Source organism: Bos grunniens, chromosome X, assembly GCF_055505025.1.
Source record: "Bos grunniens cultivar Pamir isolate PY7600 chromosome X, Bosgru_T2T1.0, whole genome shotgun sequence".
In the NCBI taxonomy this organism is placed as follows: Eukaryota; Metazoa; Chordata; class Mammalia; order Artiodactyla; family Bovidae; genus Bos; species Bos grunniens.
The window spans coordinates 30,132,368-30,160,275 of record NC_141194.1 but is presented as its reverse complement, the minus strand read 5'-3'; the positions used below and the strand labels follow the sequence as shown (position 1 = coordinate 30,160,275).

General features: G+C 41.5%; 1 protein-coding gene across 24 annotated transcripts in view; it reads left to right on the top strand.

The window, feature by feature from the left end:
• DMD (dystrophin) overlaps positions 1-27,908 on the top strand; it is a 2,667,987-nt gene that overhangs the window by 2,500,484 nt on the left and 139,595 nt on the right. For 21 of the 24 annotated variants that reach the window (XM_086387503.1, XM_086387509.1, XM_086387510.1 and 18 more), the window contains one exon: positions 11,790-11,851. In XM_086387503.1, coding sequence (XP_086243629.1) covers positions 11,790-11,851 — 62 coding nt within the window. Of the gene's footprint in view, positions 1-5,499; positions 5,712-11,789; positions 11,852-27,908 lie in introns of those variants that run through there. The other 3 variants (XM_086387515.1, XM_086387516.1, XM_086387517.1) reach the window with 3 other exon arrangements.

Sequence of the window (27,908 nt, the reverse complement as noted above, 5' to 3'; positions counted from 1 at the left end):
AACTGCTGGGCCTGTGAGGTTAATGGAGTGTGGCTTGATTTTAGTGAAGATGCTAAACTTCACATCTTTTCTAGATGTTCAGTCTTATATAGGTGGCTCGGTGAAGCTTTGAAAAATCTTATTAGAAGAATACTGTATGAGAGAGAAGCCCAGTGCGACTTCCTCTGGAGCCTGTGTGCTGAAATCTCTGGTTCACATGGTAGCTGGCTCAGAGAACTTTGCTCACTCTGGCTTACTCTGCCTCCCTGCAGGGGAAGAGCCTGGAAAAATAGGCTTTTGTGTGGGTGTGAAGTACGCTGTGTCTGAATGTGGAGGTCCCTTCATTTACCAGTTAATGCGAACTGACTGGATATGCTGATATCCCCAAGATGTGGGGTTTCAGATTGATCGAAAGGGATTTTTACATATATTTTAATTAGCACACCATTGTATTTGCCCTAACAATGACTCACCATCACTGGAAGCATTTGTTAGACATCTGATTCACTGTTCATGGCTAATACTTGTACTGTGCAAAGAGAAACATGAGATCCTTATGTGTTTACTGGATAGATAGCCAAATGTTGAAATTTTACTATAAACTGTGTATTAGGTTTAATTGAAGCAATACCTATATTCCAAATGAATTTTTATAAAATGGTACAGGTTATATACTTAAGATTGAGCTTTCCAAGTGGTGCTGGTGCTAAAGAACACGCCTGCCAATGCAAGAGACTTTAAGAGAGGTGGGTTCGATACCTTGGGTTGGGAAGATCCCCTGGAGGAGGGCACGGCAACCCACTGCAGTATTCTTGCCTGGAGAATCCCATGGACAGAGGAGCCTGGCAGGCTACAGTCCATGGGGTGGCAAAGAGTCGGGGACATGACTGAAGTGATTTAGCATGCACTCATACTTAAGATTAGTGAAGGAACAAAATGCAGTTTGGATGGAGACTCATGGAGCCAGAAGGAAGCTGGACCCTAGCAGGTGGTGAAGTCCTTCAGGGCCATACAGCAGGCAAGCCCCCACTGCAGACCATTCCCTGTCTTTTCCTTTCCCTTGCTGATCCTCATTTTACCCTGGTAAAGTCAGGCTAACATTGAAACCATAAGCAGCTCAGAAGAAAAGGGATGTGTTGGTGAAAGATAGGAACAGCCTGGCCTCCACCCTTGAATCTTCACACACACACACAGACAGACAGACAGACACACACACACACACACACACCTAAATAGAATCATCCAAACCCATGCCATGCATTACTGCCATGTCCAAAGGATAGCTCTATTCCTGCCATCTTCCCTCTGAGTTCCAGACTCGGGTGTCCGCCTGCCTTTCACATCACACCGCCACCTCTGAGTCATCAGGCTCAAGACTGAACTCATCATCTCTCCCTGACCCTCTTCTGCCTAGATCTGTCCCCCTCTGGCTGAAAGTGCTGGCTTGGTGAGTGTTACTCACCCAATCTTGGGAGTCACCCTAGAACAATAATCCTCAAATCATACTCCACCTTGGCGGCATGTCAGAATCACCTGGAGAGCCTTAAAAGTCCCAGTGCCCAAGGCCAATTAAATCACAACCTCAGGGTGGTAAGACCCAGGCATCTGAATTTTTTAGCATTCCCCACGTGATTCCAGTGGCAGCCAGGCTTGAGGACCATGGCCCTAGATCTTCCTTCTAGCTCATGTATACATCCAATCAGTCAAAGCTCCTGTAGTTTGAATACTGCTGTATTATTTCCCCACTCTCTCTGCCGCTGTCATTGTTCAGATCCTCCTCATGCTGGAGTCAACTTGTATCTGGTGTCCTAGTTCCAGACTCTTCTGATCCAGTCCTGCACCACTGCCAGAGTGATTTTTCTGAAAGACGAATCTGACAGCGCCACACTCATGCTTAAATTCCTTCCTTATAAAGCTCACCTGTACCTTTTAGCATGCAGGTCAAACTTTGGATCAGCACACCAGGTCCTTCCCAATGTGCCCACCTCTCTAATCCCTACCTTGACACTCTCCCAGAGATCGAGGAGAGCCCTAAAGCCCTGAGAAAGAATCATCTATTTCTTGTCTATTTCTTGCTGTGATCACCATTTATAATTACTGACTTGCTTTTATCCCTAGTAGGCCAGAATCTCCTTTGGGGCCTACAGAGGAGGCTTCTACAAATATCTATCCAGTGACCAAGTTTAATCTCCTTTTCACCTCTAACTGGTGGAGTTAACTTTCTCCTTAATCAGTGGTCCCTACTCAGCAACCAGCCAAGTACCCCAGAGGGTGACTTTGACTGGGTGGGTCCCTGTTTGATCTGGGTCCTGGGAGGAAAAACAGATCATACACTCAAAAGTGGTACTTGAAGAAAGTGTGGTGAAAGACTACTAAAACCTGAGCACTGCAGGAGAAAGAACAAGGGTGAGAGGAGGGAATGGTTTAAGGTACTTGAAGCATGCTGATGCTATAGAAATGACTACGCAGCGAGACTCATGGCCAAGCATAAAGAAACTTGGCCACTGGCAGGCTCAAGACCAACAGGAGGGAGGTTGGGGAATAAATACCCCGACATCTCTCTCCTCCTACCCTTTCATCTCCTGCTATAGGCCTTTCATCACTGTTTCCCATTGGCTGAAAGTGAAAGAAAGCCAAAGGGTAAGAGAGCCTGATTGATGCCATCCACAGAGGTCCAACCCCCTGGGCCACAGAGCAGGGTGGAAAAGGGCATAGAACAGAGCTGGAAGAGAGAATGGGGAGATACCCAGTATAGTCCCTTTGATCAGAGAGGTCCTCCTTTTCTAAGTACCAACAACGTTTAAGTGATTCAAAGACGAGTTTGGTGTATGGAAAAATGTACTAGGTGGCCTTCCTAGACCTTATCCTATTTAATTCCTTCCTTACCTCTGTTTCTAGCAAATTGACTCTCCTCTGCTGCCAGCCAGCAGTGGGATCGCTCATGAGCACACAAGAAAACATACAGATCTTCCTCCACAGTAGGAGAAGCCACTTCTCTGCACGGCAGCCTGACAGAGTGGCTAATTACATGGGCCTTTAAGCCAGACTCCCTATTTCCAATCTTTGCACGGCCACATTCCAGCCATGGTACTAGGGACCAGCAGCTTGTGGTAGGTTTTAAAGGCAGGATTTAAACTTAAGTTGCTTTATGGTCTGTGGTTCACATCAGAACAGTAATAATGAGGAGGAAGAGGAGAGCTATTATAAGCAAGCAATTAATGTTTTATCATACATGGCATCACTATATAATTGATATATGAAATGAAGATATATAAATTATATTCTTTTCTTAACGGCTTTCCCTAATAAGCAAAATTGATATTCTAACTGAAATAAATAACAAAACAGTTGCTGTGATGCCCTTTTCATTTCTTAATAATGCTTTCTGTATTTAGTTTTGAAAACAACATCGAGATTTGGGACAAAGCCTTCAAAGGGCCTATAACGCCAGTCTAAAAAAGAACCTAAAGATGTATTTTTGAGGATTGCCATCTGTCAAATGTAAGAGAAAATTTGAATAGTAATTTCTAATTTTCCTTTTTTTCCCCAATGAATTGTTTCGAGTAGTTTTCTAGCTGGACACTGAGAAAGTAGACTTGAGCATTGATTTAAGAGAAACATAGCAGAATCCCCAAATCTTAAGCAGGTAATTTAAAAGTGTAAAACAAACTAGAAAGGAAGAGAAAGACAGTGTTTCCTAATATTTACAAATGTCCATGCTAGAATGTTTGCATCTTTTCACTGGAATACATATAAACAATATTTAAGTCACCACTTGCTACATTGACACAGAGGTGACATCACTGATTAACTGCAAAGGCCACCCTTTTCCCCAAAGATAGGGGCAGACCTAGAATCTCCAGTGAGACCAAGGGACAGCCTCACGCAAAGCCAGTCCTGGTGTGCACTCTGCCCCACCAGACCTAATAGCAGCTGAGTCCACAATTCACTGGCTCAAAATAACTAAAAGATAGCAGTAATGTCTCAGTGTATCAGGTCCAATGCCAGAAGTGCCCTGTGTGTGTGCTCAGTTGTGTCTGACTCTTTGTGACGCCATAGACTATAGCCCATGAGGCTCCTCTGTCCATGGAATTCTCCAGACAAGAATACTGGAGTGGGTTGCCATTTCCTCCTCCAGGGAATCTGCCCAACCTAGGGATCGAACCTGCAGCTCCTGTGGTGCCTGCATTGGCACATGGATTCTTTAGCACTGAACCACCTGGGAAGCCCCAAGAAGTGCTCTATTTGTTTTAAAATAGCAACACCAATCAGACCTGCATGCACGGTGTCTTCCCTATAAAGTTTACATTTGTATGTGGTTTGTCAAGGGTAATGAAGAAACTTCACACTCCCTTTACCTTTGGTTCATGCACATTATTTTTGCCTCTTTTGCTGCGATATAGCAAATAGGAAAAGGAGATTGATAGCTAGAATCCTTTCACCTCAAACATTCTGGCCTAGAAGGGGTGAAGAGGAAATGTTGAGAGAGAGGACATTTAAAAAGAAAAAGGGGAACCCTTTAAACTGTAAGCTGAAGAATGAATCAACCAGAACAGAGAGTGAAAACGAAATGGTTGAAAGATGATAAAAAGAAAAGCAGACCAACAAAATAAATGGACAAACAGGGACAATGAAACCACTAAGGAAGTTTATCTGAAAATACCCTTTGGACTCTTTAATCAAAGATATTATGTGAAGGTTGAGAAAAATTCTTGTGCTCATGAATGCTTTCTTCTCTTCAGAATATTTCCAAGCTTGTCACAATTTTGCATAGTTAACCTGTGTCGTCATATTGCAAACTCTGCAATTAGAAGTATTTGAACTACCAGGCCCTGTAACTTTCCCAATAGAACGTTCCATTGGAAATGGTTTCCTTTTAGATTTCTCTGAAGAATACTAAAAGACCACACCATTGGTGGTGGTTTTTATTTAGAGTCTATACCACTGGTTCTCAAAGTTCACTGTGCTTGGAGTTTCTGATTCAGTAGCTCTCTCTGGGCTGGAGCCCAGGGAATTTTCATTTCTAAGTTCCCAGGCGATGCTGCTGGTCCTGGGACTACAGGATGAGAACGACTGCTGTCACAAATACACAGACAAATGCTTCCTTAAAACCTATTTAGCCCAGGATGAGCGAAACTAGAATATCATGTCCTTACAGCTCCATCAGTTTAATCTTTGATTGGTGGGGGGAGGAAGAATTATGCTCGTGAATTTTTTCTCTTTCACTCTTTAAAAAGCCAACTCTTGAGCCCACACACTTAATTATCTGCGATGAGGTCATTTGCACCTAGGTCATTTATTTAGGCAACAAGTTGTCTCGCTGGAGGATTTAAGGGGGTGCTGGTAGGGCAATGTGTGGCTTCCAGGTTCCGGGCACTACCTTAAATCTCCTGCTCCGTCTTTCTTTTGCTTTTCTCTTTTTCCTTTCCGTTTTGAAAGCCCCGACTGCCGGTCTCCCAGAGTCCGGGTTCCCAGGGCGCTAGGTAGGGGCGGAGCCCGGCCCAGCCCCGCCCCGTCTGCCTGCAGCGCCCCCTCCCGCGCGCCGCCCGCCCGCCTGCTAGCCCGCGCCGGCTCCTCCGCAGTGCTTTCAGCTTCGAGCCTGGGCGGCGGCGGCGGCAGCGACGGCGGCGCTCGACTTTCGGGGAGCCCGGCGGCTCTGGGAAGCTCACTTCTCCGCTCACGCCCTCCCCTGACCGCGGAGCCCTAGCAGCCATGAGGGAACAGCTCAAAGGGTAAGTGCACCGCGCCGCCCTCAGATCGCCGCAGTCCGTGCACTTGTGGCGCGAGCAGGGTGCTAGTAGAGGCGGCCAAAACTTGGACTCGCGTGGCGGCTCGACCCCGGGCTCTAGACGGCCGGCCCTCAGGGCAAGGTCCCCCCGCGGGTCCCCGCGGCGCCGCAGCAGGTGCGCCCCCGGGGCTCCCCCCCGGCTCGCTGGGAGCCCCTTCCCCCGACTTTGGGACGAGCTTGGAGAGAAAAGGCTGATGTCTCGCAGTACCCGGAGGGGACAGAACGTTCCCCACGCGGGGATTGGAGCTGCGGGAGCTTTTTGCTCCTTTCCAGGCTGTCTGTGTGGACGCGAGCCAGCCAGGCTTCCTAAACCGTCTCCAGACCTCGCAGAAGGAAGGGGCGCGCCAGGCTCTACCTTCCATTGCGCTGCAAGTGCCAAAAGGTCAACTTTCTGCCTGATTTCTTCCAAGGATTCCAACTGACATTTACCTCGTTGCATTTTCTAAAGTGTTCGTCCCATGCCCCAAGACTTGGAGAAATCAGGAAAGAAAGAAAAGGCAAGGAGAGCCTAAAAATCAAGGATTTGACATAGAGGATTCAGGGTGGTTTTTTTTTTTTTTTTCTTTGCCCTCTGGGATTGAATGTGGAGTCATTTCTGAGTGTCCTTCTCACGTTTCTCCAGGTGTCTGTGCCGGTCTTTAAGCAAAGTTTGTCATTCTCGGTCGAATCATGACAATGAAAAGGGCAGGACACTTTATCTCCATTCAATTTGAAATTAAGTTTGAAGCTTGAATTGAAAGGGTTTGGTTGCCCAAGAGAGACATATTATTAATTATAAAATACTTTAACGTGGAAAAAAAATTCATCCAATGTAAGTGATGTACTGAAGTCTTTAAGTGAAATAAACATATGTGGCCAACAAGTTCTTCTTGGTCTCTTGGCTTCTTTATCCCTGTGGCCTCTCCCTGTCACCCCCCACCACCCTTTCTTTTTTGTCTAGATTTTTTATTTCCTTGTCCCAAATCCCCTCTTTGGAGAATCCAGTTGCTCTTGGAAAAGCAGAAGAGCAAATGAAACAACATGGCTATATGAAAGGTTTCTGACCCTTGATCACAGTAGAATTGGTTTCAGTCATCATTGTTTGATCTTGGATTGGACACGACCCTGAAGTGAAATTGCTTTGGCTGAAGTTGAGGGTGGGTGGGATTTAAGCCCTGAAAAGCAAACAGAACGGAGGAGGAGTAACAGCTGGAACAGTCACGGAGACAATCATCTTTGCCCTGGCTTGAGCCAAACAGAATAAAATGTTAACAATCACAGGGAACAAGAAATGGGGACTAGAATAGGATATCTGATGCTTACACTGACACCCACCCCGCTAAACCCCCTACCCACAGTAGCAGAAACTTTTAAATATATTTTCCCATTCCCACCCTTCGAGTCTTCCAGCAGTGGCAGCCAAGTTCAGCATTCAGCATGCAAATGCCAAGGTTTCTCTAGAAAAAGAGTCTGATCCCCAGATTAAAGGGAAGTGATTTTGTGTGTGTGGATCAATGGGCTTCAGATTATATATGAAGCCAAACTCTAATCCTTTGCAAATCGCAAGAGAATGCTACCTTTATATCGCTGCATAGGGATCACTTTCCTCCCTGGGAAATAGTGGAAAGATATTTTTTAAAAAGGCAACTGTTTGGAATATTTTCAGTACCAAATAACAGTGGTGGCAGAAGAAATCTTAGTTTAATTAGGCAACTGCCATTTTCCTGGGGAGAACAGTGGAATTTTGTTACTTTTTCTAAGTGTTTAGTATTTGTTTTTAAAGAAACTAAAAAAGCAATTCCAGTAAGTCTGATATTCCAGCACTGACAGTAGGAACAGCTCTGAGATGGTTATAATAACCTTACACACTACTTGAAACTAAAGAAGGTGAGAGAAAATGTAAATTGTGTGGCAGGAAATTAGGTCAGTCCTGTGCTCAGTGGAGTAATGCTTTAATTTCTTATTATTGACACGTAGGTGTTGCCAGGGTCTTTTGTCACATCCAGTGATTGTGTATTTTGTTTTATGATCTTATCATGGCCCAAAATAAAAGGGGAAAGAGAGATTATGGTAGCTTGTACACATTAAAAAAGGGCAGAGGGAGGAGATCAGAGTTTGAAGGCTGTTCAGAGAGGCATATCTGATGCCAGGTTTTGGAACCAGCATGGCCAAAATCAATAACATTTTTTAAAGATTTAAAGGGCATTTTAAGGATTATTTATGAGGCTGGTCTCTGTGAATGCATGTATAGAATTTTGATCTATGTGGAACATCACTGTTTTCAGGAAGGCTGAACAAAGATATAACCATTAACTTGTGAGCAGGATTCAGAATTGCCTTTCGAGTTGGACATGGTATATGGGGAATGTGTTAACGATGTGAAAAGTGAAGTGCAGAAAAGACAGTTGCTAAAAAAGCAGTACTACCACCCGTCCACCACCACCTCCCCAGCACAGCGTATTTTTCTGTATTGTCTGTATATTTCCAGGTGAACCTGAGCTGCTTCTCATGCAGTTACTGAGGATCCTCTCCTGTTTTGAAGACAGGCACAGAGTCAGAAATACAGCTGTAAAAACCAGTATTGATCAGAGACCAATAATTTATTTGTCCTATAAGGTAGAATGTAGATAGGACTTATGCAAGTTTGTGTTTACCGTTTCATCCTGTTCATACTCATCTTTCCTATCTGTTTAGGAGGTTAAATATGTCCCACCAGGCTTTGGATTCATCAGAAATTCCCACGTACAGTGAAATGTGTATTTGTTTCTCCATATAGTTACTCCCAAAGCCAAAGTCATTACAGCTATGTTGCCAGTCGTTTTTAGCATTAAATGATTAAAAGATTATTTTTCTAGTTGGGAGGATTAGTCCCACCCTTTATTCTTTTCTTCTTTGCACTTGTGCTCACTTCTTTCACTTACTGCTGGGTTGTAATTGAAGTGAAGCTAACTCGGCAAAGGTGAAATATAGATCTGTTTTTCCAGTTACTTTGCATTGTTTCAAAGTAAAAGGTTTGTGTGTTGGAGAGGAAGACAAATATGGTAAATGAAATTGGCTTTTGGACTGGTTTGAGTTCATTGATGTAGGTTATTCAGATTCCCTAGAATCACAAGTAATTGGGAGAGAGAATGAGTACCTAGGTAGGACTAACTAGTATCTGGTAGCTCAGGAATGGAGTATGAAAGTGGAAGCTTAGAATGTTTTCCTTCTTCCAGTAAAGGACATTTCAATATCGCTGTAGATGGATGGATTAAATGATCATTTCTAAAATCCCTTTCATAATTTTTAATCACTGGAATAAGTGGGGCTTCCCTGGTGGCTCAGTGGTGAAGACTCCACCTGCAATGCAGAAGCCTCAGGAGACCAGGGTTCAATCCCTGGGTCGGGAAGATCCCCTGGAGGAGGGCATGGGAACCTACTCCAGTATTCTCACTTGGGAAATTGCATGAACAGAGGAGTCTGGCGGGCTACAGTCCATGGGGTCGCAAAGAGTCAGACATGACTAAAGCAACTTAACACGCATGCAGGGAACTAGATCTCACATGCCACAACTAAGACCCAGTGCAGCCAAATAAATAAATATTTTTTAAAAGGTAGAGGTGTAAATGTATCAACAGTCATGAAATCTTTGGAGGGAGGGAGCTCCCTGAAGCTTCCATTCAGTCTCTTCTCCTGTCACTTGGAGGCAGGTTTCTCTTTTCTTTGGATATCGCATTTGATACAAGTTATTTCTTGCCCGTGTTCCCCCAATTTAACGTCCATTACAGATGGTGGCTTTTCAGACTGGTTCTCTCTGTCTCTGTCAGGTCAGGTTTATCAGCTCAGACAGATGTTTTTCTGCCCATCGATTGAAGATGCTCCAGTCCTCCCACACGTGGTGGAGATGGTGTGTTATAATTACACAGCGTGTGTAATAAGAGCCTGTACATGTGGACACATGTGCTTTCCCCCTCTTCTCCCTCCTTCTCTCCCTGGGGCTCACATATGATGGCCATAGGAAATGGCAGAGGCCTAAATGCAGGGTGGTCTCCATAGCAGGTAATCTTTCCTTGCTGGGACTTGTGTACAGAATTGGTACACGGTCTCGTTCGGAGCTTTAAAAAAATGCTTGAGAATAAGCAACACTTTTTTTTCTCTATGAAGCTGCAAGCTGCAGCCTTCTTGTGCTGTGCATATAAAGTACCCATCCCTCCCACCCCTTCTACAGATCATAAACCATTGTGGACATGGGGCTTTCTAAAACTCCCTACAGCATGCGCTGTATCTTTTGCTTGTCTTGCTCTGCAAGACTTGGACTCTACTCTGCTACATTCCCTCAGCTGAGAAGCCCCTGTCTACTCCTCACATGCGGATTGCCTCTGTGGAAAAGTCGAACAGAAACGGACAGGTGTGGAAGAGACTGAAGCAGCCCTTCAGCAAGGAACCCTTTCTTGTAGATTTCTTTCACTGGCCTTTACCGTTCAGTTACTGATTGAGAAATATCAGAGGGCTGGTCTCTGAAGTTGTACAGCTTGGGGAACTGCCGCACATCTTTGTGTCATTTGTGATTGTGTTATATTTAGCAGACCACAGTAAATGTTTCTCTGTTTTGCATATTTTCTGTAAAACGGGGGCAGTGCATATTGAGCATTGCTTTTGCCCCCATGAAAGGTCTTAAGGTGTGGCTGACTTACCACAGTTGGATCCTCACCTCTATCATAATCAATTAATGAAAGCTTTGCTTTCAAGGGGCAGTAATTTGGGAAATCCCGTGAACAGAGGAGCCTGGCAAGCTACAGTCCATGGGGGTCACAAGAGTCGGACACGACTGAGCGACTAAATCAACAACAACTTGGGGGCGCCACATAATAACAAAAATGACCACATATTGAGTGCCAGAAGGTATCAGTCACTGACCTCTACTAATTCATCCTTTAACACCCCTAGGTGAGCAGGGCAGCCCCAAATTTCACAGCTAGTATGCCACAGAGGCAGAGTCTAATCCTAAGATTTAACACCTATACTTGACTTTGTTGGCCTCCACAAGCTCCTCTTTCTGTGTGCAGCCTCTGTGTTTTCTGCTCCCCTTCAAGTGTCCACATTTAAGCCATTTCTCCTCTCTCCATCTGCCCCCCACTCTTTTCCCTGAAAGATGATGAATAGGCTCTGCTTATGAGTACCAAAATATCATTCAAGGCTGCACTTTACTGCATCAAAGGCCAGTCAGGTAATCCCCCCAAACTGGAAATATGATGCTGTGGTGATTTATGTAGATGGTCCAAAGTAAAGGAAAAGTATATGTAGTTATCTCTCCCAGGTTTATTCCCGGAATCGAATGAGGAACAAAGGTGTTCTGTTCTTTTTGTGGCAGGAGCTGATAGCTGGCAACCACATTTACCTAAACTTCAAGAAATGGAAGGGAACTGTGAATGCTTCATTCAGGCCCAAGTAAACATAGGAAAAGGTGCAGTGGCATAGCGAGCGCTGAGTCAAAAAGATACTCTAAAATAATGGGAGGTGGGAAGATAGGAATGATCTATGAGTCGGGCAATGGATAAACCCTAAGCTGACATCATCATGGAGATGAGATCTGGATACAGAGAAGAAAGTAAGGGAAACGTGTCAGGGGCAGTGAGAGCAAGTGAGAAGCGAGGCGATTGATTTCTGAAATTAATGTCCAGTATCTCTTTGACAGAGTTGAATAACCCTTGTCTGTGTTCTTTCGGTATGTTCTGAGTTGGATAGCTGAAGAAACCCTGATTTTCAATTATTGATTACATATCCAGGCCCTTTTCTGATAACAGAAGTGCACCAGACTTGTGGGTGCAAAAAATAAACAAATGCTGGTTACAAAATCATGATCATATTGCTTTTCCCATTGAAAGCAAAGGTAGGAGCCTTTCTGTTGTAAAATAAATATTTGTCAGTACAGGATGGAAGTCCTTTGAAGTCATGAAGCCAAATGATCTAAAAGCATTCTGTACTTTTTTTTTTTTTTTGGTCTCTCTTTTTCTCTATTACTCATTCTAAATTCTAAAGTCTCTCTTTGTGTTTTATGTTTTAGCCACGAGACCCAAACAACTTGCTGGGACCATCCTAAAATGACAGAGCTCTACCAGTCTTTAGGTAAGGACATGGCCATCTTTCCTCCAGATGAAATGACAGATGACTCATAGGATAAAGTAGTTTGTAGTGTGCAAGCCATTTGTTATCTAAATATATCACTAGATTCTTTTAAGAAATGAAAATCAGCAGCACCTTTCTATTCAAAATTGACCATTAGCTTTCTTTTTTTCCGAGGTTGGTTAAAAATAAGTTTTAGGATTTCACTGATTCCTGAAAATTCAGTATATCTGAGCAGGTTAAAAGGCCTTACTAGTTTTTTGTTGTTGTTGTTGCTTAAAAGGATGGGAAAAAAGTATTTGCAATGGATGGCAGTTTTTTCCCCCAAAGGAAGAAAACTGTTTCAAGTTGTTCTGATTGATTTCTTCCTTGTGAAACCAAGAAAACACTTTTGCCAAACCACGAATGTTGTGTCAAGGAATTTTCTGCAGTCACTCCAGTGCTCATATTCCTAAGCGCATCAGGTTATTAGCATGTACATTTCAATGATTGGTCTACGATGGCTTGTTTTGTGTTTGTGTAAGAGCCTGGCAGCACCCACCCTTCCCATAACTTGGAATTTTTTTAACAGATGCACAACCTCCAAATAAGGGTGAAACACCAGTCTTTTTAATGCTTGATGAAAGTCCACTCTCTTGCCATTTTTGATCCCTCAGAAATAATCTGAACTGAATCCCCTCACATTGTAACTACTTGTTGTTTTTTTTTTTTTCTACTTGTTGTTTTAATTAAAAATCGTCATGCCTTCTCTACTACTAAACATTTTTATTTTTATTTTTTAATTTTATTTTATTTTTAAACTTTACATAATTGTATTAGTTTTGCCAAATTTCAAAATGAATCCGCCACAGGTATACATGTGTTCCCCATCCTGAACCCTCCTCCCTCCTCCCTCCCCATACCATCCCTCTGGGTTGTCCCAGTGCACTAGCCCCAAGCATCCAGTATCGTGCATCGAACCTGGACTGGCAACTCGTTTCTTACATGATATTTTACATGTTTCAATGTCATTCTCCCAAATCTTCCCACCCTCTCCCTCTCCCACAGAGTCCATAAGACTGTTCTATACATCAGTGTCTCTTTTTTTAAAGACTTTTTTTTGACTAGATGTATTTACAGACTGAAATGCACGAGGTGAACTCTTCGGGTTTTAAATTTTGTGAGAAAACCCATGGGAATCAGGATACTCGGACATATATTTTCGACGTCTATGTAGCCACGTACCTGTGTGTAGCTCCTGCTGCCCTTCTGCCATCAGTTCCCTTTGGTTAATGAATTCCAGCTATGAAGACAGGGCGTGGGGGCTTCCCAGGTCACTCAGTGGTAAAGAATCTGCCTGCCAGTGCAGGAGCCATGGGTTCGATCCCTGGGTTGGGAAAAATCCCCTGGAGGAGGAAATGGCAACCCACTCCAGTATTCTTGCCTGGGAAATCCCATGGACTGAGGAGCCTGATGGGCTACAGTTCATAGGGTCGCAGAAAGTCAGACATGACTGAGCGACTGAGCATGCACACATGAAGACGGGATAGGAGATATTAGCGTCTCCCCTGCCCTGATTGTTTTCCTAAACTTTAGCACAGGGAACTCTGCTCAATATTCTGTAATAACCTAGATGGGAAAAGAAATTGAAAAATAATATATAGTTATATGTATAGCTGAATCACTCTGCTATATACCTGAAACTAACTCAATCTTATTAATCAACTATCCTCCAATATAAAATAAAAGATTAAACATAAAGAAAAATATAAATGACAGAAGTTCCTTCTATAAAATCTGGGGGAAAAAAGCCAAAGTGTGTAAAAGAAAAGTCACTTAAAATTCTACTAGCCAGAGATACTCAATACAAGTAATATTATGTTAGCCCAGTCTCACAGTAAGAGTGTGTGTATTTGTGTGTGTGTGTATGTGTGTGTGTGTATGTACAGGCACATATGTACGCACACACACTTTTAAAAACTGAAGGAAAATCAGGATCAACTAATCTTCAAGTGCTACATTTTCAGCCCCTGCAGAAGGTTTCTGGCTTTTATGCTGGATTGTTAAGACCACAGGTGGAAAACTTGAATGCTTACGTTTTGGTAAATGAGAGAATGAGACTTCATCTGAAGTAGACAGTGGCTGTGCTGAGGGAGCTGGTCATCCTAGCCCAGCGCTCTCAAGACTCTGGATTTTTCAAGACAAACTAGAAATCTTTCAGTAAAGAGCTTATTTAAACTGGACTTACTAATTATAACCTCTGGTTTACAGGGGCTCAACCCACTTGTAATTTTTCCTGTTCTAATCACAGTGATCTTTAGTTATAAAGTTTTAATTTACTTTTATTTAAAAATGAGAGGATCTTCCCTGGTGGTTCAGGGATTAACTCTGAGCTACCACTGCAAGGGGCATGGGTTTGATCCTTGCTCGGGGACCTAAGATTCCATATGCATAAAAAGATGAAAAATTATAATTATTATAGAATCAATACTTATTCAAATTTTAAAATGTTTAAAAATATATAAATAAGCTACCAAAAAAAGAAAAGATAAATAATCTGTTACCCACCTCTTAGCTAACTAATGTTTAGCCATCTAACAGGTATCCTCAAAAATTTCTCTCTATACATACATTTTTATAAAAGTTGAATCATTCTTTTTGTAATCATTTTTTATTCACCTAAAGGAAATGTACCTCAGATATCTTTCCATTTCATTGCATTGTACACTCTACCAGCTTACTTTGAAGTACTCTGCAATGAGAATTCACAAACATGGTTGATACAGAGCTAATTATGAACTCTCAGTGAAGAGGTGTTTGCATCTTCAATCAGAATTAAATATGCTTTTTATCATCATATTTCTAAAGTTTTCTCAGTAGCTTGATCATTCAAGCTGGTAATCTGGCATGGTTAGTAACCTTGGGCAAATCACCTGACTGTGGAAGATAATGTTATTTTACAGTTGCAGGGAACTTTAGAGTTCATTTGTTAACAGACTTATTCTTTGATGAAATCAACTTAATTGAGGTCATATACATGGAATAAAATGCTGCCATCATAAATATGTGGTCAATTCCACCACCATTCATTCCCCCCATGTTTGAAATTTTGTGTTTTGCCCTCCTAACAACAAACATCTTGGAAATGAACTAAGTGTTGAAATTTGATTTTCAGCTTTCAAAACTTACATTTTCAATATTTTTGTCACAATCACATATTTCCCAGGCTTTTATTCAAATGGTAACACGTTACATAGCATCTTCCATTTATTGAGAGCCTTCTGTGTGTGCTGAACATGGAAATGGATATCAGCAACCATTGTGCCTGGTAAAGGGTGTCAACAGCCTTCTTTCACAGGGCGGTGAAGTCAGGTACAGAGAAACCATGTGCCAGGCTTAGCGATAAAGAATCTGCCTGCAATGTGGGAGACCTGGGTTCGATCCCTGGGTTGGGGAGATCCCTGGAGGAGAGCATGGCAACCCATTCCAGTATTCTTGCCTGGAAAATCCCCATAGAAAGAGGAGCCTGGTGGGCTATAGTCCATGGTGTCACAAAGAGTCAGACATGACTGAGGGACTAACACACTGTACCTACCCTGGGATCCACCCCAGGTCTTCTGTTACTGTTTGCAATTACCTCGTTTATTTTATTAGCTTATGAAAGTATGTCCTTGTAGGTTACCATGCACCTGCTACAAGTAGGGTTGACGGTTTTACCTATGGATAGACAGTTATTTGAATGGTATTTCTGGAACAAACCATTCCATTTTTAGAAATAGTATGGTGGATTCCTGGACAGTGGACACTCTTCCTTTCACTGTTGCCAGGTACACATGGAGTGATGGACTTAGTAGTTTGTTGGGTGTCTACATCCCTGAAATAACCTACAAGATTAAGTACCCTTACTACCCTTGTTGTTGTTTTGTCACTCAGTCGTGTCTCTTTGCAACCCCTTGGACTGCAGCCTACCAGGTTCCTTTGTCCATGGAATTTCCCAGGCAAGAATACCGGAGTGGGTTGCCATTTCCTTCTCCAGGCAAAAATAGCACCAGAGCATTAACTGATGGAAGGCTATGGGATTACTCAAAATGTTAATCTTGCAGATTTCTACTTAGTAGAATTCTTAGGTGATTTTCTTTTTCATTCTTCTTTTCTGACTTTCTACAGTGAGTTTATACTACTTACAATACAATATTTAACAAGAAAATTTTCTTCATCTGTACTATCTATCCCTTTCCTTAGAGTCCCTAGGGCTCTAATTCATTAACCAATGAGAACCTGTGACAGACAAGCAGCAATAGTCACATACACACCTTGCCCCACATCACACATACATAGACAAAAGTTAAGTCCTGATTCCCCATAAACTTTATCAGATAAATTTAAACACAAAGAGATCATCTCATGTGTTGTTAGTCTCCAGATATGTCCATTCATAAAAAGTTGACTTAAAAAATATTATTTTCAGGTTATTCTCAACAGATCTAAAATGGCTTTTTTGAGTGAGTTTTCATCAAAGGTTAAAAATACTGTGTTTTCCCCTTGGTTTAAACTGTGTACATGTTTAACAAATTCCAAGTTATGAAGGAAGAAATTGTCAGGTTCCCACACAAACACAATACAAGGTTTAGTAAAATACTTTAAATGTTCACAGTGGTGACCTGACAGTCATTAGGAAGTGGAGCACTGGAACGGCTCCAAAAATTTTTATATGCAACATTAACGATTTGGCAAAAGCATTGTTTTGTTTGCACAAAGAAATCAATAAGAACAACTCAAAAAGCAGTTTTCTTTCAGTATGTTTCTCTGACTACCCTGAATATGGTGGGGTGAGTGGTATATTAAAAAACAAAATTTGCCATTTTTTTTTTTTTTAGCATGGCCTTATTATCCTTATCCTTAGAATGAGGGTATTGGACCAAAATATTGAAGAATTTTGTTTTTTTATTGCTTTGGGCTGAGTGGGTCAGGTTGTTTCCAAAACTTGTTGTGATTATAATTTTCAAGAAGTACCTTTGGCTGATTTTGCAGACACATGGATTTCTAAAAGTTTAATCACCCCTATTTTAAAAAATGCACATTTTTGGCAAACAACCAACAGGGAGAGGATCCTGCCACCTATTCCTGTCTTACAGGTAAAGTGAGGGCAAGCTGCCACCCTCTAGTAGGGAGGCTCTCGGGAAATATACCTGCTGGGCCCTGTATTTGCTGTTGAGAGGCATATTCTTCCACATTTCTTAGACATAATAATATGTTCCATTCATGAGGTGAATTTCAGGTTTCCATTAGCATCTTTACGAATAGAGTGGCAAGAGTGTTGTTCCAAACGGTTATCTCGGTGATTTAAAACCTAAAGCTCTTTAAGGCTCCAAAAGACATTTTTAAAAATCAGTAGATGCTAGGTAGTAATATGCTCTGGAATTTATTTTGAAATACTAATACAATATTGATTTATGTAAAGTGCTGCTCTATGATAAAAAGCCTGTCATTTTCTCACAATTTATGTCTAGGTTCTTAAGTTCATCACTGAAATGTTAAGTAAACATTTTTTTTAAAGCACTCCATCCCCAACAGACATAGAATAAAAATACTTTCAAAATATATTTCTTAGTTTGTCTTATTGAGAGTATATTAATTATAAATACAATAAAATCTTTATGTGGTCCATTCCCTGGCTTCTTTCTGCCCTATAGTATGAGGTGTTTACATGGGGCATACCAGCAGTGCAGCACAGGAACAGCAGTTTGTAAAGGAGACATAGGTTTTAAAAAAATAGGGTAATGTTAAGAGAGAATCATGAAGCTTCAGAAAGTTAACCAATTTAATTTGCAGCCATTTACCAAAATCTAGATGTGGCAGATGATCTGACATTTCTTAACCCAATTACCTTTTCCTTTTTTGAAGTTCTTTCACCACCAGTTTTTTTCTAGGGGAAAAAACCAATTCTGGGGGAATTGGTTGCCTTCTTTTTCTGTGGGTCTGGCATTCTCTAAAAGGACCTAGCCCCTCTTAGCTGTCGCCCCAAGTCTGGAGCCCACTTTGCATGATATTCAACCAAATGATGCAGAATCTCTGTTTTCAAAAATAGACTTATAACTATTTTAGGAATTCTTAGGAAAAGTGGTCTTAAAAACCCTTGTGATTTGAAGGCAGTCCATCAGCATGTGGCCCCTAACGCCTGAGAAGAACTTCAGAGGATTCGAGTGAGGGCTCAGTTCTAGGGTCTGATGGATCTCAGGCCAGTGTGATTCTTCAGCAGCCCTAGTGAAGAGAGTCAAAAGGCTAAGAGGCTTTTCAAGATGCATCAGTATCATCATTAATAAACAATTGTAGCTGCTCATATAGAGTTGATTTCCAGGTGGCTCTGTGGTAAAGAATCCATCTGCCAGTGCAGGAGATGCAAGAGATGTGGGTTTGATCCCTGGATCAGGATGATCCCCTGGAGAAGGAATTGGCAACCCAATCCAACATTCTTGCCTGGAGGATTCCATGGACAGAGGAGCCTGGTGGGCTACAGTGCGTGGAGTCACAGAGAGTGGGACACGGCTGAGCATGCACACACACTCCGCACATAGAGTTAAAAACACTGTCATACAAGTCCTATAGTTCTTTCCTCAGATTACCAAGAGGAAGAGAAATGAAGTTAGCGTATTCTCTCTCTTTCGGTAGGCTTTCTCCATTCCATTAAATATTCCCTCCTGAGGATGCTCTGGCGAGTAGTACTGTGAATGACTGAATTCCTTCTGCACGGGGAGCATGTCCTAATGATTATCGCAGCATATTTTATAAACTCAGCTGTACTCAACCTACTCAAGCTACTCAATGTTTTGCAATTTCCTTCTCTTGTCTCTATTTCTTTAAGTATTGTTAAGGATTAAATCTTCTGTCTTTGCATTTTATACCATAGCACCTTGAGCTGGAAAGAATATCTCAATTCAGATCCCCGCTTGGCTGTGACCTTGAGCTGGTCCTTTGCTTTCCCTCAGTTTCAGATTTCTGACTTACCAAGTTGGGCAGCAACCTTCCATATCTAAATGTCTGGGTTTAATTGAACTTCTGGCTGGGTTTGGCTCAGCCTTATGCACGCTGTACCCAACTCTCCAGGCCTCCTTTGTGGCCACCAGCCTGGAAGATATGAATACTAAGAGCATTGCATGAGTAGTTATTGTACTTCCATCTTTGTAGCACTTTACAGTGTGCAAAGACCTTTTGAAAATAACTGTATGTAATCCTTACGCAGCTATAAATTAGGTACATAGCTGGCATGTGAATTTTCTGCCAGTTTCAGGTCTTCTGTCCTACCATCCGCTTGAGTAGGCTCCTGATTTTGATTTGGAAAATAATGCTGCCATATGAGTGGATAGGGCCACAGTTTCCTTCTTTCTGTCTTAACTTGAGCAGGCTGAGGCACAAAACTTGCTTTGACTTATTCATACTGACATATAGGTGGAAGATAAGGAACCAAGTCCAGAGCACGCATTTTATGGCTCCTAGTTCACTGTTCTCCAAGGAATATCCATTACTCGTAGCACGATTTATCAAACTGCTTTATCAGCATAATTAAGCTATGGAATCTCAAATGACATTCTTTATTCCCTAGCTGACAAAGTTAACACAGGAGATTTACTCAGATTAGCAAAATAGAAGGCATAAGACATTAAGGCTGTTATGAATGGTCTTCCTTCACTTCTATCCTGCTTATAAAAGAGAAAAGAAAAATAATCGGCTCTTTTAACTTCAGTTAAGATCAATTGATCGTCCCCATTTGTAAAATAGAAATGTAATCTTAGAACCCGAATTTATGGCATTTTAATGGGATATCCTTTTATAATATTCTTCTTGTTCAAATAACTTGATTTAAAGCTTCTAATTGAGGAACCTAAATGCATAGATGTTTCTGAATTGCATCTTCCAAAGCTTATTTCAGAAGGAAACTCAAAAGGATTCTCTTTCAGGCTTAGACTGGTTTACAATTGTAAAGAGCTGCCAAAATTGGGGTGGTTTACTGGATCTAAATAAGAGGAACGTTAAGGTTACACCTGCAGCTGTGAGAAAAGTGCTGGATGTGGACCATTTTATGTAGCTGGGTCTGCAGAAGATAGTTTTTTTGCACACAAAGTAAAGGCATCTAAAAACGTGTCAACTCTTTTTCAGACATTGCCAATATTTCTTTTTTAAGCACAGAAGTCTGATTACCTCTGTATGTCTCTTAGGAGCTGCAGTTTTGCTGGAAAGAGATCCAAAACATTCAGGACTCTCATATAAAATAGATAGTAAGTTTTTAAAGTCCATACTCTCCATAGTAGTAATAAAGTGACCGAAAAATACTCTGAAAGACTCTCCTTCTGACATAGTGGATAAGTCATTAACGTATTTGTGAACTGGTGATATTCTGCAAGAATGTTTGAGAATTGGCCATTCCACAAAGTCTTGATCCTTTGCATCACTCCAGCAGAGTCCTTGTGCCTTCTTATAATCGAAGCTTATGTAACCAGGACATACGTTACCTATGAGTTTGCATCTGTGTGTGTGCATGCCCATGTGCCCATATATTTATATGTTTACACACATATTGTTTATCAAGCATTCATTTTGGTGGAAAGAGCTTAGTTTATATTTTGCTTTCAAGTTCTACAAAGAGGCTGTCAGTTTTAGAGCAGTGTTTCTTCAACTGATGAAGGACAATTGTTTTTTTAAACATCCAGTATGTCACGGACTTTCAGGTGGTCTTATCAAAACTGACTAGTGTACACTCATATCACGTGACTCACTGCACAAGTTCAGCCATGCTTGAGCTAGTCTGTATCTCATTCAGTGAAATGGCCCCATTGAATACACATTTGGATGTCACGGCACTGTGAAGTTGCTATACAAATTGCTTGACCCAGTCCCAATTTGTCTCTTTGTGGGAAAACTGTACTTTGAGTGGCACTCTGCTAGAGCATTTCATTTTTGAAAGTATACATGTAAACTCAAATCAAGTGTCCTTGGGAAAGGGTAATTGACACCAAAGATGAACACCTAGAAAATATTTCCTACAAGATTTTATATTGATATTTTTCCAGTTGAGTAAAATTCAGGCAAAGAATGGGATCTGTATTCTTTACCAATTCCTAGGCCTTGCTAGCAAGTTTGGTTTTTATCTGGAACATAAAATGTGGTGTGTGTACTCTCTGTTGTGTGTTGAAGTCAGTAGGAAACAGGTTGATTATACTGTGAATTAATGTCACTTAATGAGTTGAGGTTAGCAGGTAACATGATGTAGCAAGACAATAAGTTCATTGACTTTGAGGCTGGCAAGACGTGGATCTGAAATTTTGGCTCTGCCACCACTTCTCTGTGGCCAAACACAAAGCAGTAACAACTTTGTACCCCAGTTTTGTGATTTGTTAAATTTTTATGACAGTACTTACCTTGAGGAGCGTTATGGGAATTAGAAAGAATATATGTACATTACAAAATGTCTGAAATAGTAACTATTCAAGGAGCTATAATTACTATTGATGGTGATAATGATACAGCACTACTTACTGTTAGTTTTGTTATCCTACCTCGTGTCCTTCCTTATCCAAAGGAAAGAAACATGTACAATAACTCAAGAGTAAAAAGAAAGGGGAAAGCCTGTGAAATAATGTGACATGCCCAGAGAAATGCCTGATGCAGAGGAAGTGGTGGCAGTACTGTTATGGTAGGGAGGGGACAAGGGAGTGGCTACAGAGGTAAGGAGGGATGAGACCAGAAAAAGCTTATGACACGTTGAAGGTTTGTTTGGTTTTGTTTTACCCTGTTGGCCTTGCCACATGGCTTGTGGGATCTTAGTTCCCCGACCAGGGATCAAGCCCACACCCCCTGCAGTGGAAGCACAGTGTCTTAACCACTGGACCACTGAGGAAGTCCCCCATGTGGAAGGTTTTTACACTGAGATTTTTGACTTGGATGATGGATCTGTCAGGGTCCAGTCAGAAAATGGAAACCACTCGAGTTATTTCAGACAGAGGGAATTTGTGCAGGAAGTTGGCTTCTCAGCTCTTCCATCATTGGGTGACCAAACAGACAGATGGCACCTCTGTTGTAGCCAGGGCTGGAGGGACAGTGCCAAGAGATGGTTTTACCAGGGCCGTCACCTGGAGCTCGAACCAGTGGCCAGGTGGGACCACTGAGGGAGGGGCCAGTGGAGGGGCAGGGGGAGCGGGAGCCACAGAGGAGACAAGGCTACTCCCAGAGCTTGTGCTGAAGACAGAGAGAGAAAGGACGAAATAGCCTGGCCTATCCTTCCTCCTGCCCCCTCCCACTGTGCTTCTGCCACTGACTCCCTTTGGCCACACTTGCTCAGAAGCTGGTTGTCAGGGAGCAGGAAAATGCCATTCTCTGTCGTAGTGAGCAGAGCAGGGGGGAAGGTCAGAGAATGGATCTGAGAACCAGCAAGCAGATGACTAAAGAACAGGAGACCTCATGGACCGTGATGCAGTCAGCCATCTGCCAATATGCAGGGAAGAGAAACACAGAGTCTTAAAAGCTTGTGGGATTGTCTGAGTCTGAAGCAACTTGGATGAGGTACTGAAAGGGCACACTGGGTTCAAAGGAAACAAGCAAAGAGGAGGGAGCCGTCAAGAAGCTGTCTGCACAGAAGTCCAGACACTAAGAATAAGCTCACACACATTTGATTATAGTACTTGCATTATTTATAGTTATTTAAGCTCAAGTGTCTCAAGACTAACGAATGAATTTCTTTAAAGCAGGAACTGTCTTCCTCATCTTTGTCACTAGCACCAGGCACATGGTAACCTCTAAATAAATGTTCATTGAATGAAACCCAGTAGAGCAAGGGAAGGCGATTTTGCTGGGGAAGAAGACAGATCCCACTCAAGAAGACAGAAGGATGTAGACAATGTTTTCCTAAGGCAGATGGTTAAACTAGCAACATGGAAGTTTCTGGAGAGATAGAGTTCTTTCCAGAAAGTAGAAGATAAAGTCTCATAGTAATGAAAGTTAGGACTATCAATTAAATTGTATATTTCATTGTCAATTTGATGTCTTAGCAAAACCAGGTAAACTGCTACCCTGGAATTAATTTTGTTCTAAAAGGAATAATAATCAAGGAGCTGAGGCCCTTGAAAGAAAGTGTCATTATAGACTTGGAATTTAAATAACAAGGAAACAGTAAACACAATTGGATGTGCTGATAGCCTCAATTTTTCTTTGGTTCCTTGACTCAAGAAATACGTGAGAGTGTGCCAAGCATTGTGAATCCTAAACTTTAGGGACCACAGGCTAAAAATAGTATTGAAGGTATAAACATTTTTATAGTAATCTTACTTTTATGAACAGTAAAAAACATATGTGCATTCCAAAAATTGGGAAAGATGAAGTGTAAAAGGAAACAAAAATCACTTTAAATCTCTTTGCCCAGAAATAACCACCATTTACATTTTAGAGAGTTGCTTCCAGTGTTTTCTTCTATGCATTTTTATTAATATGTAGTTGTTTGAGGTAATATGTTTATAATGTATCCTGCTTTGGTCAGTGCCCCAAGTTTTCTCTCATTCTTAAATTCTTTGGGGATGTCATTTTCCAAGTTACATTTTCTTGAAATACCACTTTTAAAAAATAATTTCTTATTTTCTAAAAATTAATTAATGACAAAGAAAACTCAAACTCATGTTGAATTTATGGAAATAAATCTCTAAGATTCTGGAGATTTATTATAAACAGGCTTCTGAGGAGCAGGCCAAGTAAAGTGTTATGATGTCTTCTGTCCAAAAAGCTACTTAATGTATTAGAGATGTCACAGAATAAAGTCAGTGTAGTCAAAAATAGGCAGTCAGGAATCAGAAGGTCGATAAAAATTTATCCTATGATAAATATAGTTTATATATTTACACGAACAAATGCTTTTCTACTACAAATATGTTAATTGTTACCACTTCTTTTGCCAAATATCTATGCTCTTGAGGTGACAAGGCAACTCTCCTTGGAAGCTTTCAGTGTTCCAGAAAAATCTTTGCCTTCTTAGCAAACACATGTAGACAGAAAGTCAACTTTATGATAAGTTCCTGTAAGTTTTATAACAGATACATACAAATACATGTTTACCTTTAGCTAGTGACTGGTAGCAGAGAAGGCAATGGCACCCCACTCCAGTACTCTTGCCTGGAAAATCCCATGGACGGAGGAGCCTGGTGGGCTGCAGTCCATGGGGTTGCGAAGAGTCGGACACGACTGAGCGACTTCACTTTCACTTTTCACTTTCATGCACTGGAGAAGGAAATGGCAACCCACTCCAGTGTTCTTGCCTGGAGAATCCCAGGGGCGGGGGAGCCTGGTGGGCTGCCATCTGTGGGGTCGCACAGAGTCGGACATGACTGAAGCGACTTAGCAGCAGCAGCAGCAGCAGTGACTGGTAGAACACACTGTCTTCCCAAAACATTTGTGCTTAGAATGATCACATGCTGTTCAAGGTTCTTTGCGACACTGTCAATTAAGGCTTGTAGCCTCTTGCTTCAGTTACAGTTTCTGGCCAAGGTGCAGTTAAAGAGTATGGAGCCAATAATATTTTCCACAGCTGTTTCCAGTTTTTTCACTGCTCTAAGTAGGCCTGTGAGGAACATCTTTGTGCATAAAGCTTTTCTGTATTTGATTCACTGAAGTGTAATCACCAAGTCAAAGGATAATAATGTTTTGAGTTTCATGGTAAATATACTGCCTGAAATTCTCTCCAAAAAGCCTGTGCCCATGTACACTCTTAATATAGGAAAGTACTCACCTTGCATGCCCTGGCCAGTGTGGAGCATGACTTTGAGTTGTGAAGTTGTAAAGTAAAACCATATCGTCCTTATTATTTACACATCTTTGATTACTAGTGACCGTGGTCATCTTCTTTTAAATGTTTACTCGGCCTTTCTCTTCTTTTGTGAGTACTGTGAAAGCAAAACCAGAATTTAAGCAAACCAAACTCTGCCCAGCTTTTCTGACATAATATAAGCTTTTTGTTTTCCATTGTGCTGACAGACCCTGGTGACAAGAGACTCATGATGACATCAGTACAGCTTGTGAACTATGCTTTAGCTTTCTCTTCTCCAAGCTAAATAAGCCTAATTCCTTACTCCATCCTTGGTGGACCTATTGCCCACACATTGTGGAATTTTCTTATCTCTGTGCCACCTCCAGTTTCTTCAGTCTTTCTTGTATCTGCAGAGCCCTAAACTACATTAGTTCTGTTATTAAAGGTGTATTCGGTATGGGTCGCAGAGGAAGGTTGTCTCCTGCCTTGTGAGTGATGGAAACTCACACCTACCATTGTTATACAGTCACATGGGATTCTTTTTCCTTCACAAATATGGAGTATTTAGAATGTTCCAGGTCCTGTCTGAGCAACAGGACACAAAGAAATATTAGGTTGGCCAAAAAGTTCATTCAGGTTTTTTCCATTATATCCTGTAAAAATCCAAATGAACTCTTTGGCCAGCCCAATGTAAGGAATGATCCCCGTCCATCTCCCGAGCTGGGGTGAACCTGGATAGGCAGTGGACCTTGTGATAGCGAGTGGGGCACAGCACGGGCTTTGCCTGTGGCCAGTGGAAGAATGCTTAAGTTCTTCTACATCCTTTCTGCCTTTGCAACCCAAATGATACCCGTGTTATTTTCTCTTGTCGCTGATGTAGTGGTTTATGAATGCCGGCATACACCCATTTTGTTTTCCAAGGCAAATTTAAATATCTCAACTTGGAAAGTCTGAAGGTTTAAATTCAAGCTAACACACATACCCAGAGCTTATTATTGCCTGGTATCACTCTATTGGTTGTATATAGATTCTTGAAAAGCAGTATTTCAGCTTCACGAAAGACTAGGCTGTCTCCTTTGGGCAATAAAGAAAAGAGAAGAGTTATAAGATACCTTTTAGACTTGACATACATGAGATAGTTACCATATACAATAAGATTGTATACTAACTTACATAGTATCAAGGTCAAATGTACGGCACCTTATACACGTAAAAAAGCAAAACTGATAAGAATCATTGGGGAAATGAGTTGGAGAGTAGAATAAAACATTGTTCTAGGAAGGAATTTTGTAAGACTATGTGAATTAAAGTGTAGACTTAGATATTCCAGATAGTGTACCGGCATAAGCAAAGGTATAGTTGAGAGAAAGGCTAGCTTGTTTGAGGGCCAGTAAGAATATTGTTCTTTGAGAATCTTCACATTTTTGAAGAAAAACCTAATTTGGTACCATTGAATTCAGCGTAAATTAAAGTGCCTTAAATTATAGAATGAGAAATTTAAATTTCATTTGATTGGCAGTGGGAAAATGTTGAATCTGTAGAAGAGAGACATGCTGAGGTCTGTGTTCTGGTTTGAGGAATGAGAATTTGATGGGATGGTTTGGTTGAAGGAAGAGAGGGAAGAGATTAGTTTATTCTGTTTTGTTTTGCGTTGTGGTAGTTGAGATGGAAAGGCCTTAGAATAGCCATGGGGGAAAGACATGGGGCCATGATAGTAAAAGTTTTCTTTCCAAGGTAGAGTTGTCTGAACGTAGTCACAGATTGGTAGGTTTTAAAGAAAAAAGAAGAGTTATAAGATACCTTCTATACTTTGCACCTTCATGACCCAGAGAATGGTGATACCACTAAACAAAGAGAGGAAATTGCAGATTGATTAGGACAGTAGGCTGTATCAGAATCGCATTGATTTTATGTGCTTAAGGATTTATTTATAAGAGTTCATCTGTCTACAAAGATTTATTTGGGATTGCTCATGTAGGTGTGCAAACTTTGATACCATAAGCATATATTTCTCATCCATTGTCTCAAAAGCTCTGTGAAGTATATTATTATCTCCATTGCATGGATGAAACTCAGAGAGTATAGGTAATTTGTTCACATGGCATAGCTGGGATTTAAATGTACTTTAAACTCCTAACTCAGTGATTTAGCTCATGAGCTAAACTTTCTTCTGGGGAAATGATAGTGGTAGTTTGAAGAAGAAATCCCCTGAGTGCTTTTGGAAAGGGGAACTAAAAAAATATTTTAGGATCAGGGGAATCTTCCTGACCCATGGATCAAAACTGGGTCTCCCGCACTCCAGGCAGACTCTTTACCATCTGAGGCACCAGGGAAGCCTATTTTAGGATCATAAACTTGATAAAAAGAGTCTTTGTATTTGTATTGCACTCTATATAGGAAATGGGCTTCCCAGGTGGCTCAGTGATAAAGAATCTGCCTGCCAGTGCAGGAGACGCAGGTCCGAGGGTTCAGTCCCTGGATCGAAAAGATCCCCTGGAGAAGGAAATGGCAACCCACTCCAGTATTCTTGCCTGGAAAATCCCATGGACAGAGCAGCCTGGCAGGCTACGGTACCTGGGGCTGCAAAAGAGTCGGACATGACTTAGCAACTCAGCCCATATAGGAAATACTTGGAACAGAGTAAGGTTCCTAACTTCTAGCTAACAAGTCGATATCCTGGATCTCTCTTTCCTAGGAGCTTTTAAGATATGGTGTCTCATGTAGTCCTCACAAACCCCTACAGAGCAGGTACTATGAGTGTTCCCTGCACCATTAAAGAAACTACTCAGGGAAGTTGAGGTCACTTGCCCCAGGATGCTGGAAGACTGCTTCATGATGGAGGGGTGTGGCTTTAATGTCCAGCAGATTGGAGTTTCAACCTTTAGGCCTTTGCTGTGCTTGTCTATAAGATGGGACTGAAATAACAATATCAGAGTTGGAGGCATTATATGAGAATGTATGTATTTATTACTAACATAGAGTCAACACCAAATAAATGGCCATCATTAGTACTCTTCTTTTACGGTAAAGTCATAGCTAGAACCCACCAACTTTTCTTGGTCTCTAGACATTAGTTTTGCCATTATACAGTAACACTCTTGTGGAAGATAGTGGATGAAACCAAGAATTTGGAAGAAATCACAGAGAAGTATGAAAAAGAAGACAGATTTAACAGTCATTTTGTAAAGTAACATGTGCACATGATTTTAAAAAAATGAAACAATTCAAGTGGGCAGTGTGAAAAGTGTCTCAGACTTCCCTGGCAGTCCAGTGGTTAAGCCTCTGCACTTAAAATGCAAG